We start from the raw sequence: 13,175 nt of genomic DNA on the forward strand, positions 1-13,175 counted from the left end.
AACCAATCCGAAATGTCTACTATACTCAAAGGATGATGAAACTGTGACCCACTTCATATTAAACCTCGTCCAACTCCGAAATGTAAGGAACAAGATACTTGTAGATGTTCCAGACCGTATGAGTATTTGGACCGTACGCGTACGGTCTGGGCCGTATGCGTACTTTTTCAAAAAACTCATACGGTCGGACCGTACGCGTACGGTCTGACTAATATTAAAAAGTTGGTGAAGTTTATTAGTTACAAATGCATATAGCAGATCAACATAACTTAACTCAAATTAATCTAAAAAAGTTCAATTGTAATCGAAACAAAAACTTTATATTTTAACTTTTTTTAAATTCACGCTAATTAAATCTGTTAATCTCTTGTATTAAGGGAGTTCGCTTTTCAGTTTTTAAATAATTAACTTTTCATAACACTAGTTTATATTGATAGGGGATTAATTAAGGAATGAAAAGAGCAAAAAAAATATATAGGTCAATGTGCTTGTTTTCGAGATATAAGCCATTAAAATTTGGCAGGAAAATATTCTCTCTTGACTTTTCATAGCTTTATCATTGACAAGTTTAAGTTCTCAAAAACTATTAAAAAATAATTAAAATTTTATAAGATTTTTACAGATGGCTTATTATTATACATGTAAAAGATTTATAAAAAGAAAAATGGGGGTAAATAGGCAATTTTTTTTAAGGCATTCAAATGGATAAAACCAGAGGATTCTGAAAATCTGACAAAAATCCCAAAACATGACAAGCGAACTTCCTTAAGCATGTCGATCAGTAATACATTAATTGAATTATGATCACTGAAATTGAAGATATCGGAAGTTAACATAATGTGGGAGGACAATTGTTTTAGAATATTTAGCAACTTTACCAAAAAAAGCAAAATGCAAAGGAACATGCATGAACTGCATACATGAAAATGTAAAAAATATTACGTTACTTGAATTGTGTCACCTTGGAATGGGATTCAGATAAAATTAAACAAATACTTAATTTCAATTGTTCGTTTGTTCATTTTATCTATCTAATTGTAATAAATTATCAATAACAATTTGTAAAACTAAAAATAAAGATTGTGATAAATGCTTGTTTCAATTTAACCCATATGATCAAATAACATGTATGGTCAGCTCGTACTGGACCGTACGCGTATACTCATACGGTGGGACCGTACGCGTATACTCATACGGTCCGACCGTACGCGTATGGTCGGACCGTACGAGTATACGTATACGGTCCGGACCGTACGCTTACGGTCCAAATACTCATATGGTCTGGAACATAGACACAGTTGTTGTACTAAACAGTCTTGTAATTCAATTTAATGAACTATTGAGCAATAAAAAGTTGCAAATAATTCTGGACATCAAACCGGTAGCAACATCAGGGAAATTCTCTCCAATTAGTGTAGCAAAATTAGAACGCCTAACTAGACGTGTATAACCCGTTATAGGATAGTTTGCGGATGATAATAATTAGGACAATGACTTTTAACTGAAAAAAACAAACCACTTCCATAACAGAAGAACAATAGCTTTGTCACAAATCTATGGAGTTTATCGTTGCATTGAAGACATATTGGTGACCTCCTGCTGTTGTCTGTTCTGTGGTCGGGTTGATATCTCTTTGACACATTCCCCATTTCCATTCTCAATTTAATATATAAGGAAAGAAAGGAATTTTATAGTGACTTCACTATTAATCATCGTATGATAAGCACAGAAACAATTTTACTATAACACAAAGATTTTTTTAATACAAGTGAGTGTGGTTGGGATTTCACTGTATATGTTCCGGACCATATGAGTATGTGGACAATTAATATAGGTTGGTTATTTTTCAAATGATATGCATTAGAAACGTTTCAATAATACAATAAACCTTATCTTAAAAAACAATGATGTTTAGTACGTAGAAATGTATTAATTTTATCATTCAAAGGCTACTTAAACATTAATTATAGATGCCACAGACAGTTGATCTAAGTTTTTATCGCTAATCATGCTAATTGTATTTTTGCATGTATGCTTAGGGTGACATGTACTACCACACGGTACCATAGCTTTTCTGCATTTGCAAGTCGTGGTTGTGCACGATCATTTTCAGTTACATGCGTTTTTTGCTTCCGAGTGAAAAGCTAGTCTTTTTCGCACCTGTGTGTAATGATACTTAGGTCTCGACCATTCCGTAGTCCTATAATATAAGACTCTGAAGGTTCATATCATTTACATTCAACGTTTTTTATCGAATATTTTTTTTTTACTATCAATTATCAATGTTGAACCTCAGATAGTAAAAAAAAAATATCCGATAAAAACGTTGAATGTAAATGATATGAACCTTCAGAGTCTTATATTATATGACTAGACCATTCCGATGTGTCTACGGTGTTTTAAGAAGCTCTAGATCTCCAATTTTGTAACATGACTGCTGAACGCTATATTCACAGGACAACTTAAAAAAAGCTATGGTCCTTGCCCGTGATATACTTGACGCAATAAACGTGGTAAATTACAAGACGCCTTGTCAATCACTGGTCCGGTATACCTAAAGTAACAAAACTTCTTTTAATTCACAATATGTGCATTTGAGTTTGACATCTTCTTATTGTACTTACAGATAGTGAGTAAAATTAACTGTGTGAAAATGTTTATTTTTTTAAATGTTTATTTAGTTTATCTTTTTTATCCTGAAAATATAATAAAATTACCATATTCAGCTAAGGTGTTCATTAACTACATCAGATACGGCACATGCAGTTCAAATCTGTACTTTTACCTTTAGGGGCGTTTCCTGATATAATAGAATTACCATTTTCAGACATGACAACCAGAAGTTTCATACCTTTATAGCTATGTATATCATAGTAGTATAATTGTAGCTTACATGTAGATAAACGCGAAAAATAATTGTCCTCTCTAAGGAGGTATAATAGTTGTGGTTCTTGTGATCTAAAAACCATAATATGGAGAACGCTCTGATTGGCTTATTTATTTTCATTTTTGTTATATCCATCATACGATTGGTTGTACTTGTGCATGTTTAAAACCGGAAAACCTATGTATGATTTAAAGTCAGTCAAATGACGGAATCAAAATCCGGACACTCCTTTTGTCGTTTTTCTCCCAAAATAAGTCAATCTGATTAATCATAAGAATGGATGACAAATGCGACTATGCATGTTACCTATAGAACACAGAGGCATGATGATTAATTTATTGTGGAAGGAAGAGAAGCGACACACAACATGAGGTCTTCTCGTTTAATAGTATAGATATCTAGAGCGTATACTGACTGGGGATCATTATCCAGCTTTTATTTTAAAAAGGCTGGGGCGTTTGGGGTTTAAAATTTTTCGTAGGTAAATAATATTGCTGTGGAATTGTTTTTCATGAGAGTATAATAGTCTATAGAGTATTACTTTCTGTTTGGTGGAATAGTGAAATCCCAGATAGCAAACATGTGTTGGGCCAATGTTGGCATTCTGTTGGCAACATTGTTGGGCCAACGTTGGAAAACTATGTTGGGCCAACGTCATTTTGCTCATCGGCCCTCAGTTGGCCCAACATGTTGGGTCTTTGTTGGCCCAACATCAGTATGCCAACAAAGTTAACTATTTGCCAACAAACTGCCAACAATGTTAACTATTTGCCAACAGTCTACCAACGTCGTCTAGTTTTAAAATTATGTTGGGTCAATGTTGGTCGAACAGCAGTACGCCAACGATGGCTTTAGTCTAGTCTGTCAAACATGTTATTCATGCATTTCATATTATGTATTAAGGTATATTTAACACTATGACATAATGTATATTATGTTGGTAGGTCAATCTCGGCTGTCATGTGGAGAGTGTGAAATCACACTCATGTCAAATGAGCAGCTGAATTTAGATGACTAGATTCACAATTTGCAGAAACTATATTCAAATTTTATTTGTTTTTTTGGGCTGGTTTTAAGTATTTTTTGTTTGTGCATAAAATTATTCAAACATTAAGATAAATACATTTAAATGACTACACAGATTTGAAAATAGTAGATAAAGAGAATGAAGAGCACATTTTTTGGTTCGCATTTTGAAATAATATTTAAAAAAAAAATAAAAATCCTGTGATATAAAATGGGGAGATAAGAACTTAATACGTTGGCATATTGTTGGCACAATGTTGAGGGTTAGCGCTATAGAACCAGGTTTAATCCACCATTTTCTACATTTGAAAATGCCTGTACCAAGTCAGGAATATGACAGTTCTTGTCCATTCGTTTTTGATGCGTTTTGTTATTTGATTTTGCCATATGATTATGGACTTTCCCAATTGATCTTACTCTAAGTTCAGTATTTTTGTGATTTTACTGTTTTTTGGCTCATATTTCAATATTGTCATTAAATATCAATGATATGGGTTTTTTTTATAAATACTCTTTTAAAAACTTTTGAATTATTCAAAATACTAAGAATTTTCTAGCTCTTGGCACAGACGGTTTAAAATAGTCCTATTTGGTAAGACTTTATTATTTAATTTTTTACTAAGTCCTCAATGCCCTTCAAACACAATCTATATTCTCTACGATAACCTAGAATCATTCAAATAAAGTTCGATTAAAATTGGTTCAGTAGTTTCAGTCAAAAGATCTTACACTGAATCAATGGATAAAGTAAGTCAAATATCGTTGGGCAATTCAAGCTACTTAAATAACAGTTGGTAAGAAAATATTGGGCCAACATTGGGCCAATAACACCAAAATGACAGTTGGCGGAAAGTCGTTGGGCCAACAAGGGGCCAATGGTGTCGAAATGACTGTTGGCTGAGTTTTGTTGGGCCAACAAGGGGCCAATAGTGTCAAAATAACTGTTGGCTGAGTTTTGTTGGGCCAACGTCGGTTTCTTGTTGTGCTGCCAACGCCAACTATTCACCAACAGTGCCAACCAATCACCAATGTTGGCCCAACAAAGTATTGCTATCTGGGATAGAAGAACTCCTCCATAGCGAATCACATGACTTTGACATTCAGTAAATTCAAGCGAAAAATATCTTTATAAGTAAAGAATTGTCGCATAAAAATTAGGAAATGGCAAAGTTCACGAAGTCTTGTCTGTTTAATCATTTTACAAAAAAAAAAAGCTGGAGCAAAAAAGGGGGTAAGCCCTAGCTCTACGCCCCCTCTGGATCCGCAGCTGTCTTACTACATAAAGGCTCATTTCCCCCCGTGTATTTACCTTACAAGAAATTACCTATGAGCCGTGTATTGCCGCGGAATATCGTCAGCATATTTAAAACGTTCACGTAAATTGATGGCGTCATGTGTTAAAACAGTTATTGGTCAATCAAATCGGTAAATATGATTTAATCTGCACGGCTGTGTGACCCTTTAACCGAACTCCTTCGTACGCGGCGTTCCCGGGTTAAAGCCGTGCAGTTTAAATCCAATATACCGACTTGCTTGGTCAATAACTATAACTTATTTTGTGTTCGGTTATCATTCAAAAACGAAAGTCACATGGGTAGAAATGTCTGTTACAACAGGTTGAATACACCGGAATGTCCTTACGGTCATCCGATGTTAAAAAAAATCCAATCTTAGATATAGGGGACGAAACATAGTGGCGAAACAACGATAATAACTATTTGTTTGTTTTTGTTGAGTGAGATCACTTCCGGCGGGAGTTGCCATCTTTCCGTTGACAGTTTCCTGTAGATTTCTTATTAACATTGTTTTCTGATTAAGAAATGGTAAAAATAATCAAAATATGTAGCAGTATGAATTTATAAGATTGTAAGATGTTTTGTGAGTATATAACATTTTACCTTTGATGGGATGATAATGTTGACGGCCTGTTAAAAATAGACTAAAAAATAAATAAATAAATATTTACTCAATAACCGTTTCAGTAAATGATTTTTGAAAATCCCAACGTTTACTCGACTTTCCGTTTTGTTCATATAGTTAATGCCTCTGTATTTAAAGTTCTTAAGACTGACTGATTTTAATTCATTAATTTTCCGGGACTTTTATTATGAAACTGTAATATATACATTTGATAACATGTACATCAACCGAGACATCAACATCGTTGTTGGTTTGAATGGTTTTACTCATTGTTGGGGTTTGTGGTGAGCCAAGTCTCTGTGTTAAAGACCCTACTGTGACTTATACAATGGCAGTCTGTGCCAAACTGTTTACGGGTTTGTTTGACCGAAAATGAAATTTGATGTGTTGCTGGTCACACGAATGACTGAATAACACTGTTATTATTCGAAATTCCGAATAAATCTTGAAATGACTGAATAGCTCTAGAAATTTTAATATTAGCACAAATTGGTTACTTTTAAACATTGATTATTAAATAATATATTATAAGTGTATTTGATAATTTGAAAATGATATACAGTGCTCCAGCTAGAATTCAAAAGGGGCAGGGTGCCAGTGGAGGGCAGGGCACTTTTTTATGATAGGAGAAGGCACTGCTCATTTCTAATGTCTACGTCCCTGCGTGTATCACGAGTTCACATATTTTTTTACTGTATATATTGTCAATAAAGATGCATAGGTTGTTGTTATGATTATATATTTCTATAAAATTTGCATAAGAAAAGTCATTCATACTACATGTTCATATAACATGGCAATACACATTCATACTATTAACCAAAAGAGGAAAAATAAACTTACTATTCTCCCCCACCCCCTCTCCTTCAAAAAGAAAGAACATAAACTAAACATCTCATAGTTTACCATAAATGTACATGACAGAGTAGTTGTATTTCAAATTTTTCATCTAGAGCTTGGCCCTCAAAACTTTTTTTATTGTTTGTGTTTAGGAATATATTATTTAGTGTAGCTTCATCATGTTGATTTGTGATGAGAGTTTAACTACGCACTTCCATTTTTGTAAGTTGATAGCTTGACACCATTCAATCAATTAATTTAAACATATTTCTTAATTGAGAATGTATAAAACATGGATTGCCAAAAGTATGATTATCAAAAATAAATTGCAATATATTTTTTTTGTATGTTCAAAGACAGTTAGTATCCTTAAGGTAACATTCTTATATAATTTTGTATTCAATTGGTTATTTTTTCCTATTTTTAGTGCTAGATAATATTTTAGGAGCACAATTTTGTAATAAGCTTTTTCAGGGGAAGTAGCTCCAAAATTAATTTCCAACATGTTTACGTCTGCTTGTCGCTCACAAGTTGAGATGGACGATGTTTCTGTGAAGGCAAAGTTGATTACTTCAATTCAATTCTAAATTCATGAAAGTCTTCATTCATACACTCTTCCATTGTGACTTGGAGATCGAAAAGAAAATGCGACACATTCATCATATTTATGACAAAAAGGTACATTGTCTTAATTAAATTACCTAGTAATTAACACCTTTGAAGTCTTATCCAAGGCTTGATTGTAATGACATGATTAACCTCGTTACCTGGGGGCAATCACCAGGTGTCATATATGTAATTTAACTTCTGATAAGAAATCGATGAAACAAAAGGCAATTTTACCAAAATGGCACAAGGGTTTTTCAGAAAATGGCGTCAGGGCAGAAGGGTGCGGCTTAGGGCACCCAGGGCGCGGCGCCCTTCTATTTTGGGCTAAAGAGACCACTGATATATACAGCAAGCAGGCATTATGAGTTCATAAAGATCGTTTTAAAAATAGTGTCAGTAAGTGTGTATATCCAACATGGCGAACTTGTCACTTGGTATATATGCATTATCCTAGGTCTCCAATTTGGATGTAAAACACTATATTTATAACTATCTTTATAAACTAACATGCTTTTTAATATATATCCATTTTAAGTTATAAATATAGATTCTACCACTGCATCGAGTTTGATACGATATCTATCCACTGGAGACATTTAACTGTAGAGAGTGGATAAATATCGTATTACACAAGATTTGGTGGTAGAAGCTGTTTCTCTATGTACAAAATGTATTCCCTCTTATTGAATGATCTGCAAAAAGGTGTGTTCTTTCTATGTGATGTCATCAGGCATGGTCTCCTTTTTTCATGCCGTCACAATAGGAAATTCAGAGGAAAGCAAGAAAATTCAACCTCATAATCAGATTTTAACCAATGAAGAACTGAGATCAAACGAATCACAAGTTGATTAATTTTTTTTTATATACAATGGGTGCAGAAAATTTAAAGGGATAAATTGACGAAGAATTAGAGAAAAACCTTTATAAATATAATACTGCATTTTTAATAATCAATGTTTAGAAATCAATAATTTATACAATGTATGAAAATTTTAAGTGTTATTCTGTCATTCAAGATTCAGTGCTTCTAAATTTTCAACAAGGCCACAGGTAGGTAGGCAAATTCTTTTTTTTTTTTAGAATTTGCATGAAAATATTAAAAGATCTTAAAACAGTACATCTTTTTTTTCCGTCAAACCGTTGTAGAGTCAACCAAAAGCCATGAATTTAAAACCTCTATAAATAAGTCTACTTTATGATTTGTATCCTTAGATGTTTATAACCCATTACAATTGCTAAAGTCTAAGATAAGATAAATAAATATAATGATTTATTTGCAAGCACTGAACAATCATTTATCAAAAACAAAACAAAACAAGAAACAGACTCTTCTGAATATTTTATTTCATTCAAATAGAAAGGCAATAAGGGTACTATAAACATATAACAATTTAATGGAGATTTGAAGAAAAAATCAATTTCTACATCATACGGTTACATTTACGACAAAATTTATGTCGATAAAAAACCTCCTGATCTGAGTCCTAATCTCCTGACCAAAATTTCCAAATCTCCTGATCTGAGTTTCACAGTCCATCACATGTATGGTGAAAGGGCTGGTGGATTTATGAAGTGATTTTCAACAGTTACATCAACACGAAGTTTGTGTAAAAAAATATCAGCTTACTTGGCCTGACTATGTAAAGATTTAATTTGTTTGCAGTTTTTAAATCCTATATTTATTAAAATAGATTAAATGTCCTAAAATATTTTATATGCATAATTATCTACCATCTATAGTTTTAGAACTGTCTTTTTTTTGTTTTGAAAACAAATTTATATTAATACGTTATCACACAGCATGCACAGGTAAACTAATTTGGCTATAAATAGATCAAAACAGTTTCTGTAGAATCTCCAAACTAAAAACGTATTTGTTATAATTTCATTTCTTTTAATAATCAAGTTTAAATTTTTGAAAATAATCATTATTGATAAAATATAATTGCATAAAGTTAACGTTTTCTGAAGACTATTTATTTTTAGGTCATGGTTCTAGAGGCAAAATCCGAAACGTTACGGTATTTCCGTTTCTTTTTTTTAACAAATATTTAAGTTACAAAAAAATAATTCATACAGACTTCGTCCCCATTTACAGGTAATGCCTGCCTCATATTAATTAAAGACAACAATTTATCAAGAAATAATTCCTTTTTATTCAGTAAAAACAAAATCTTCTTGCAAGATTGTAAATTCGCAACTTCCTGATCCATTTCCCGTCAGAATAACATTGAAAATATTCGATTGCACATGGTTTTGAACAAATCTACCTGAATATTCTTATCAGATATTCGATTACATGATGAAATTAACATTGAGCATATAGGTAAGGGTTTGGTAGTACAGACAACTTCAGCGTAAAAAAACCTGTGCCACTTCACATGTTTCACTTCTTTACGTTCGTTAGAAGATAAAAACAGAGAACATCGAATATCGATTAACAGCGTCTCTTATGCGCTTTTTAAAAAAATCTTTTTCACAGTTACTTTCAAACGCAAAGACGACAAACATTAAGCTTTATACGATGACAGAGGTGACACGAAAAAATCTTCAAAAAAAAGAATTTGAGTCGGCGGGTTTAGTTTGGGTTGGTCGCGTTTCGGCAAACATACAATCTTTTTATTTTGGCCCTTATTGTAAAAAATTAAAAAAACTTAAAATTTCTGTCTGACTGAAGGACACTTTGTCTGTCAGAGTTAGGGAAACACTGTAATGCTTTACTTTTTACAAATTGTGACTTTGATGGAGAGTTGTCTCATTGCATTGGCACTCATACCACATCACACATCATCTTATATCCAATTTATGCTAATAAATGTCCATTTAGACCTACAGTGTTTTTTCAAACTACAACAGAGGTTGCCATTTCAATAATGGCTTCAATCACCTGCAGCCCTAAGTTAAGCTTGTTATATTTTAATAAGATATTCAAAATGTGGCTTTGTTTCTTTTATCGAAAGAGGGATGTTATATTAGATTTGTGTTGTTACTTTGTCGCCTATCCAACATCCAAGATGGCCGCCAGCTGGGGACTTAGTTTAACATACATATATATTGTAGGACCCTATGGGAAATGCATACAAATGACTTCATTTAGAGAACCACTGAACGTAATGAAACCAAACATAGCATGAATGCTCCTAATGAGGTGCTGACCAAGTGTTGTTACTTTGTCGCCTATCCAACATCCAAGATGGCCGCCAGCCAGGTACTTAGTTTAACATTGGACCCTATGGGAAATGCATACAAATGTCTTCTTTTAGAAAATCAGAGATTGGAATGCCATATTACATGTTTTAAACCAAATTTTATCTTTTTTATGGCGCAACCAAGTTTGTCAGTCCCATATATATATATGTCCGAAATTTGGTCTTTCCCTAATTCCGTCATTCTGTCATTCCGCAACAAACCATTATATGGAGTTTTTTTCTAAACACCTTCATATATTGGGCTGATTTTTTGTAAGTGAGTTAACCATGATGAGTTACAGATCAAGTTTAAGTTTCGTTCAGCTCCACTAATTTTTGCTGAAAGTACGGGCTTTGGACTTTGAGAAATTGTTGAAAATCACAGTTATACAGAATTTTTTTCTAAACGCTTTCAGATATTGGGCTGATTTTTGGTATGTGAGTTAACTATGATGAGTTACAGATCAAGTTTAAGTTTCGTTCTGCTCCACTTATCTTTGCTGAAATTACGGGCTTTGGACTTCGAGAAATTGTTGAAAATCACAGTTATACAGAATTTTTTTCTAAATGCTATCAGATATTGGGCTGATTTTTGGTATGTGAGTTAACTATGATGAGTTACAGATCAAGTTTAAGTTTCACCAATTTTTGCCGAAATTACAGGCTTTGGATTTTGATAAATTATCGAAAATCACAGTAAAAAAGTAAATACGGATGTTTTCTCTATTTCCCTCCAGATTTTGAGCAGATTTTTGATATGTGAGACTACCATCATGTTTGTGTCCACATGTGTTTATATTGAAATTGCAGATTTTTCAACTTTTTGGGACGGGGCCATTCATGTTGCTTTGACACACGTATCTAGTTTTATATGATTTCAAAAACCAAAGTTGATTCAGGTGAGCGATACAGGCTCTTGAAAGCCTTTAGTTAAATGTACATTAATTTATGTTAAAATTGTAAATGTTTGGTTTACTTTTTAGGTTACAAATGTATGCATCAGATTGTTAATATGCTGCACATGTAAATGTATGTACAGATGTTAAGATCTCAACAAAGTAACATTCCTGGTGTAATGAGGAAGCGGGACTCAGAAGTAACATCTGTCTCCTCTGGTAATTCAAGGGGCTCAGAAAGGAGGAAAAACAGGTTTTCCCTCAGGAGATTGTTTTACGTAACTCAAGGGACTACAGCCAACAGAAGAACAAGATCCCATGTGAGTCTTGATTCTGACTCTGGTAGATCAGATGCAAGTGTTTTAGCTCCACCTGATCGAGAAATTCTACCAAGACAATCCTCAAGTGTTGATACACACTCACTTTCAAATAAAAAAGGAAGTTCAATAAGCAGAGAATGTCCACTTTGTCTAAATACACACCCTTCAGAAGAGTTTCCAGATATCATGACATGCCACCACCGATCATGTATAACATGCTTACAAACATACCTACAGATAGAAATAACGGAGAGTAGAATTAATATTTCATGTCCTGAATGTACAGAAAAATATCACCCAAACGATATTCAGATGATACTACAAAATGATATATTGGTGAAGAAGTATGAAGATTTTATGGTACGTCGTGTTCTAGTTACAGATCCTGATGCTAGATGGTGTCCAGCTCCTGACTGTGGGTAAGAGGCTTTTATTTACATATTTTGTAATTGAAAAATGTACGAAGTTTCAATAGTTTCCAAGAAATTTGAAAATAATGATAATAATATTAACTGAGGTACGTTTGTAAAACTTGATCACAACATTATAGCAATAAATTTGACGTTCTGTTGAATGTTATAATTAATTAATATTAATTATTTATTGATACAATTGTATTCATGCAAAAACATAAGTTTATTATAGGATTAAATGCCTTTTTAAAGGAATTTATTGGTGTATAAACTCGACCAATTCACTCACAAATAAATAAAAGTCCTATGATATGTTTTTGAGTGACTTGGTCCAGTTTATACACCAATAAATTCCGTTAAAAAGGAGTTTAATCCTTATAGTTCTTTAAAATTGGAGAAAGGGAATATATTTTTCTACCCTCGTTACCTCTGTCACACGTAAATTGTATATATGTAATTGAATAGGCCTGGCTCATGAATATAATTGTTGGTTAACGCAAAAATATGTACTCAATGAAATTTCAGAGCTCCAGATAAGCTGCGTATTTGCGTGATCACGCAATACAAATAATAAAAAATTTGTAAGGGTTCCGCGGAACCCAGTGTCTCGCCTACTTTTGCTGTTAATCAAACACTCATCAAAAATGATGAAAAAAATCAATAAAATTATTCCTCTGGATACTATCTTTTGATTGTGAGAAGCTTCTGTCCAAGTTTGGTAAAAATCCAGGCTAGTTTAAGAATCTTAAAAATGTTTTAAATACTTTAACTGCAGACTGTATGTAATGTTAACTGGAAGAAAAACTAAGTCCATTTATAAGTAAAATACGGGAAAAATGGAATTTTATTTTTACAAAATTTACTTCTGGATACTATCTCCTGATCATAAACAAGCTTCTGGCCAAGTTTCTTACAATTCCAAGATAGTTTAAGAAAGTTATTAAAATTTTAAAAACTTTAACCACAGAGTGAATGTAATGTTTCCTGGCAGAAAAAACTAAGTCCATTTATAAGTAAAATACGGAAAAAATGGAATTTTATTTTTACAAAATTTACTTCTGGATACTATCTCCTGA

The 13,175-nt window shown here is 32.9% G+C and overlaps 1 protein-coding gene across 6 annotated transcripts in view; it reads left to right on the plus strand.

The window, feature by feature from the left end:
- Window positions 1–5,652: 5,652 nt before the first annotated feature.
- Window positions 5,653–13,175, plus strand: part of LOC143054064 (E3 ubiquitin-protein ligase RNF19A-like) — a 43,440-nt gene continuing 35,917 nt past the window's right edge. For 2 of the 6 annotated variants that reach the window (XM_076226930.1, XM_076226936.1), the window contains exons 1-2: window positions 5,662–5,791; window positions 11,454–12,105. In XM_076226930.1, coding sequence (XP_076083045.1) covers window positions 11,498–12,105 — 608 coding nt within the window. In that variant the 5' untranslated portion in view covers window positions 5,662–5,791; window positions 11,454–11,497. Of the gene's footprint in view, window positions 5,792–7,184; window positions 7,352–11,453; window positions 12,106–13,175 lie in introns of those variants that run through there. The other 4 variants (XM_076226932.1, XM_076226934.1, XM_076226933.1 and 1 more) reach the window with 4 other exon arrangements.

The sequence above is a fragment of the Mytilus galloprovincialis genome, chromosome 12, assembly GCF_965363235.1.
Source record: "Mytilus galloprovincialis chromosome 12, xbMytGall1.hap1.1, whole genome shotgun sequence".
Lineage (NCBI taxonomy): Eukaryota > Metazoa > Mollusca > Bivalvia > Mytilida > Mytilidae > Mytilus > Mytilus galloprovincialis.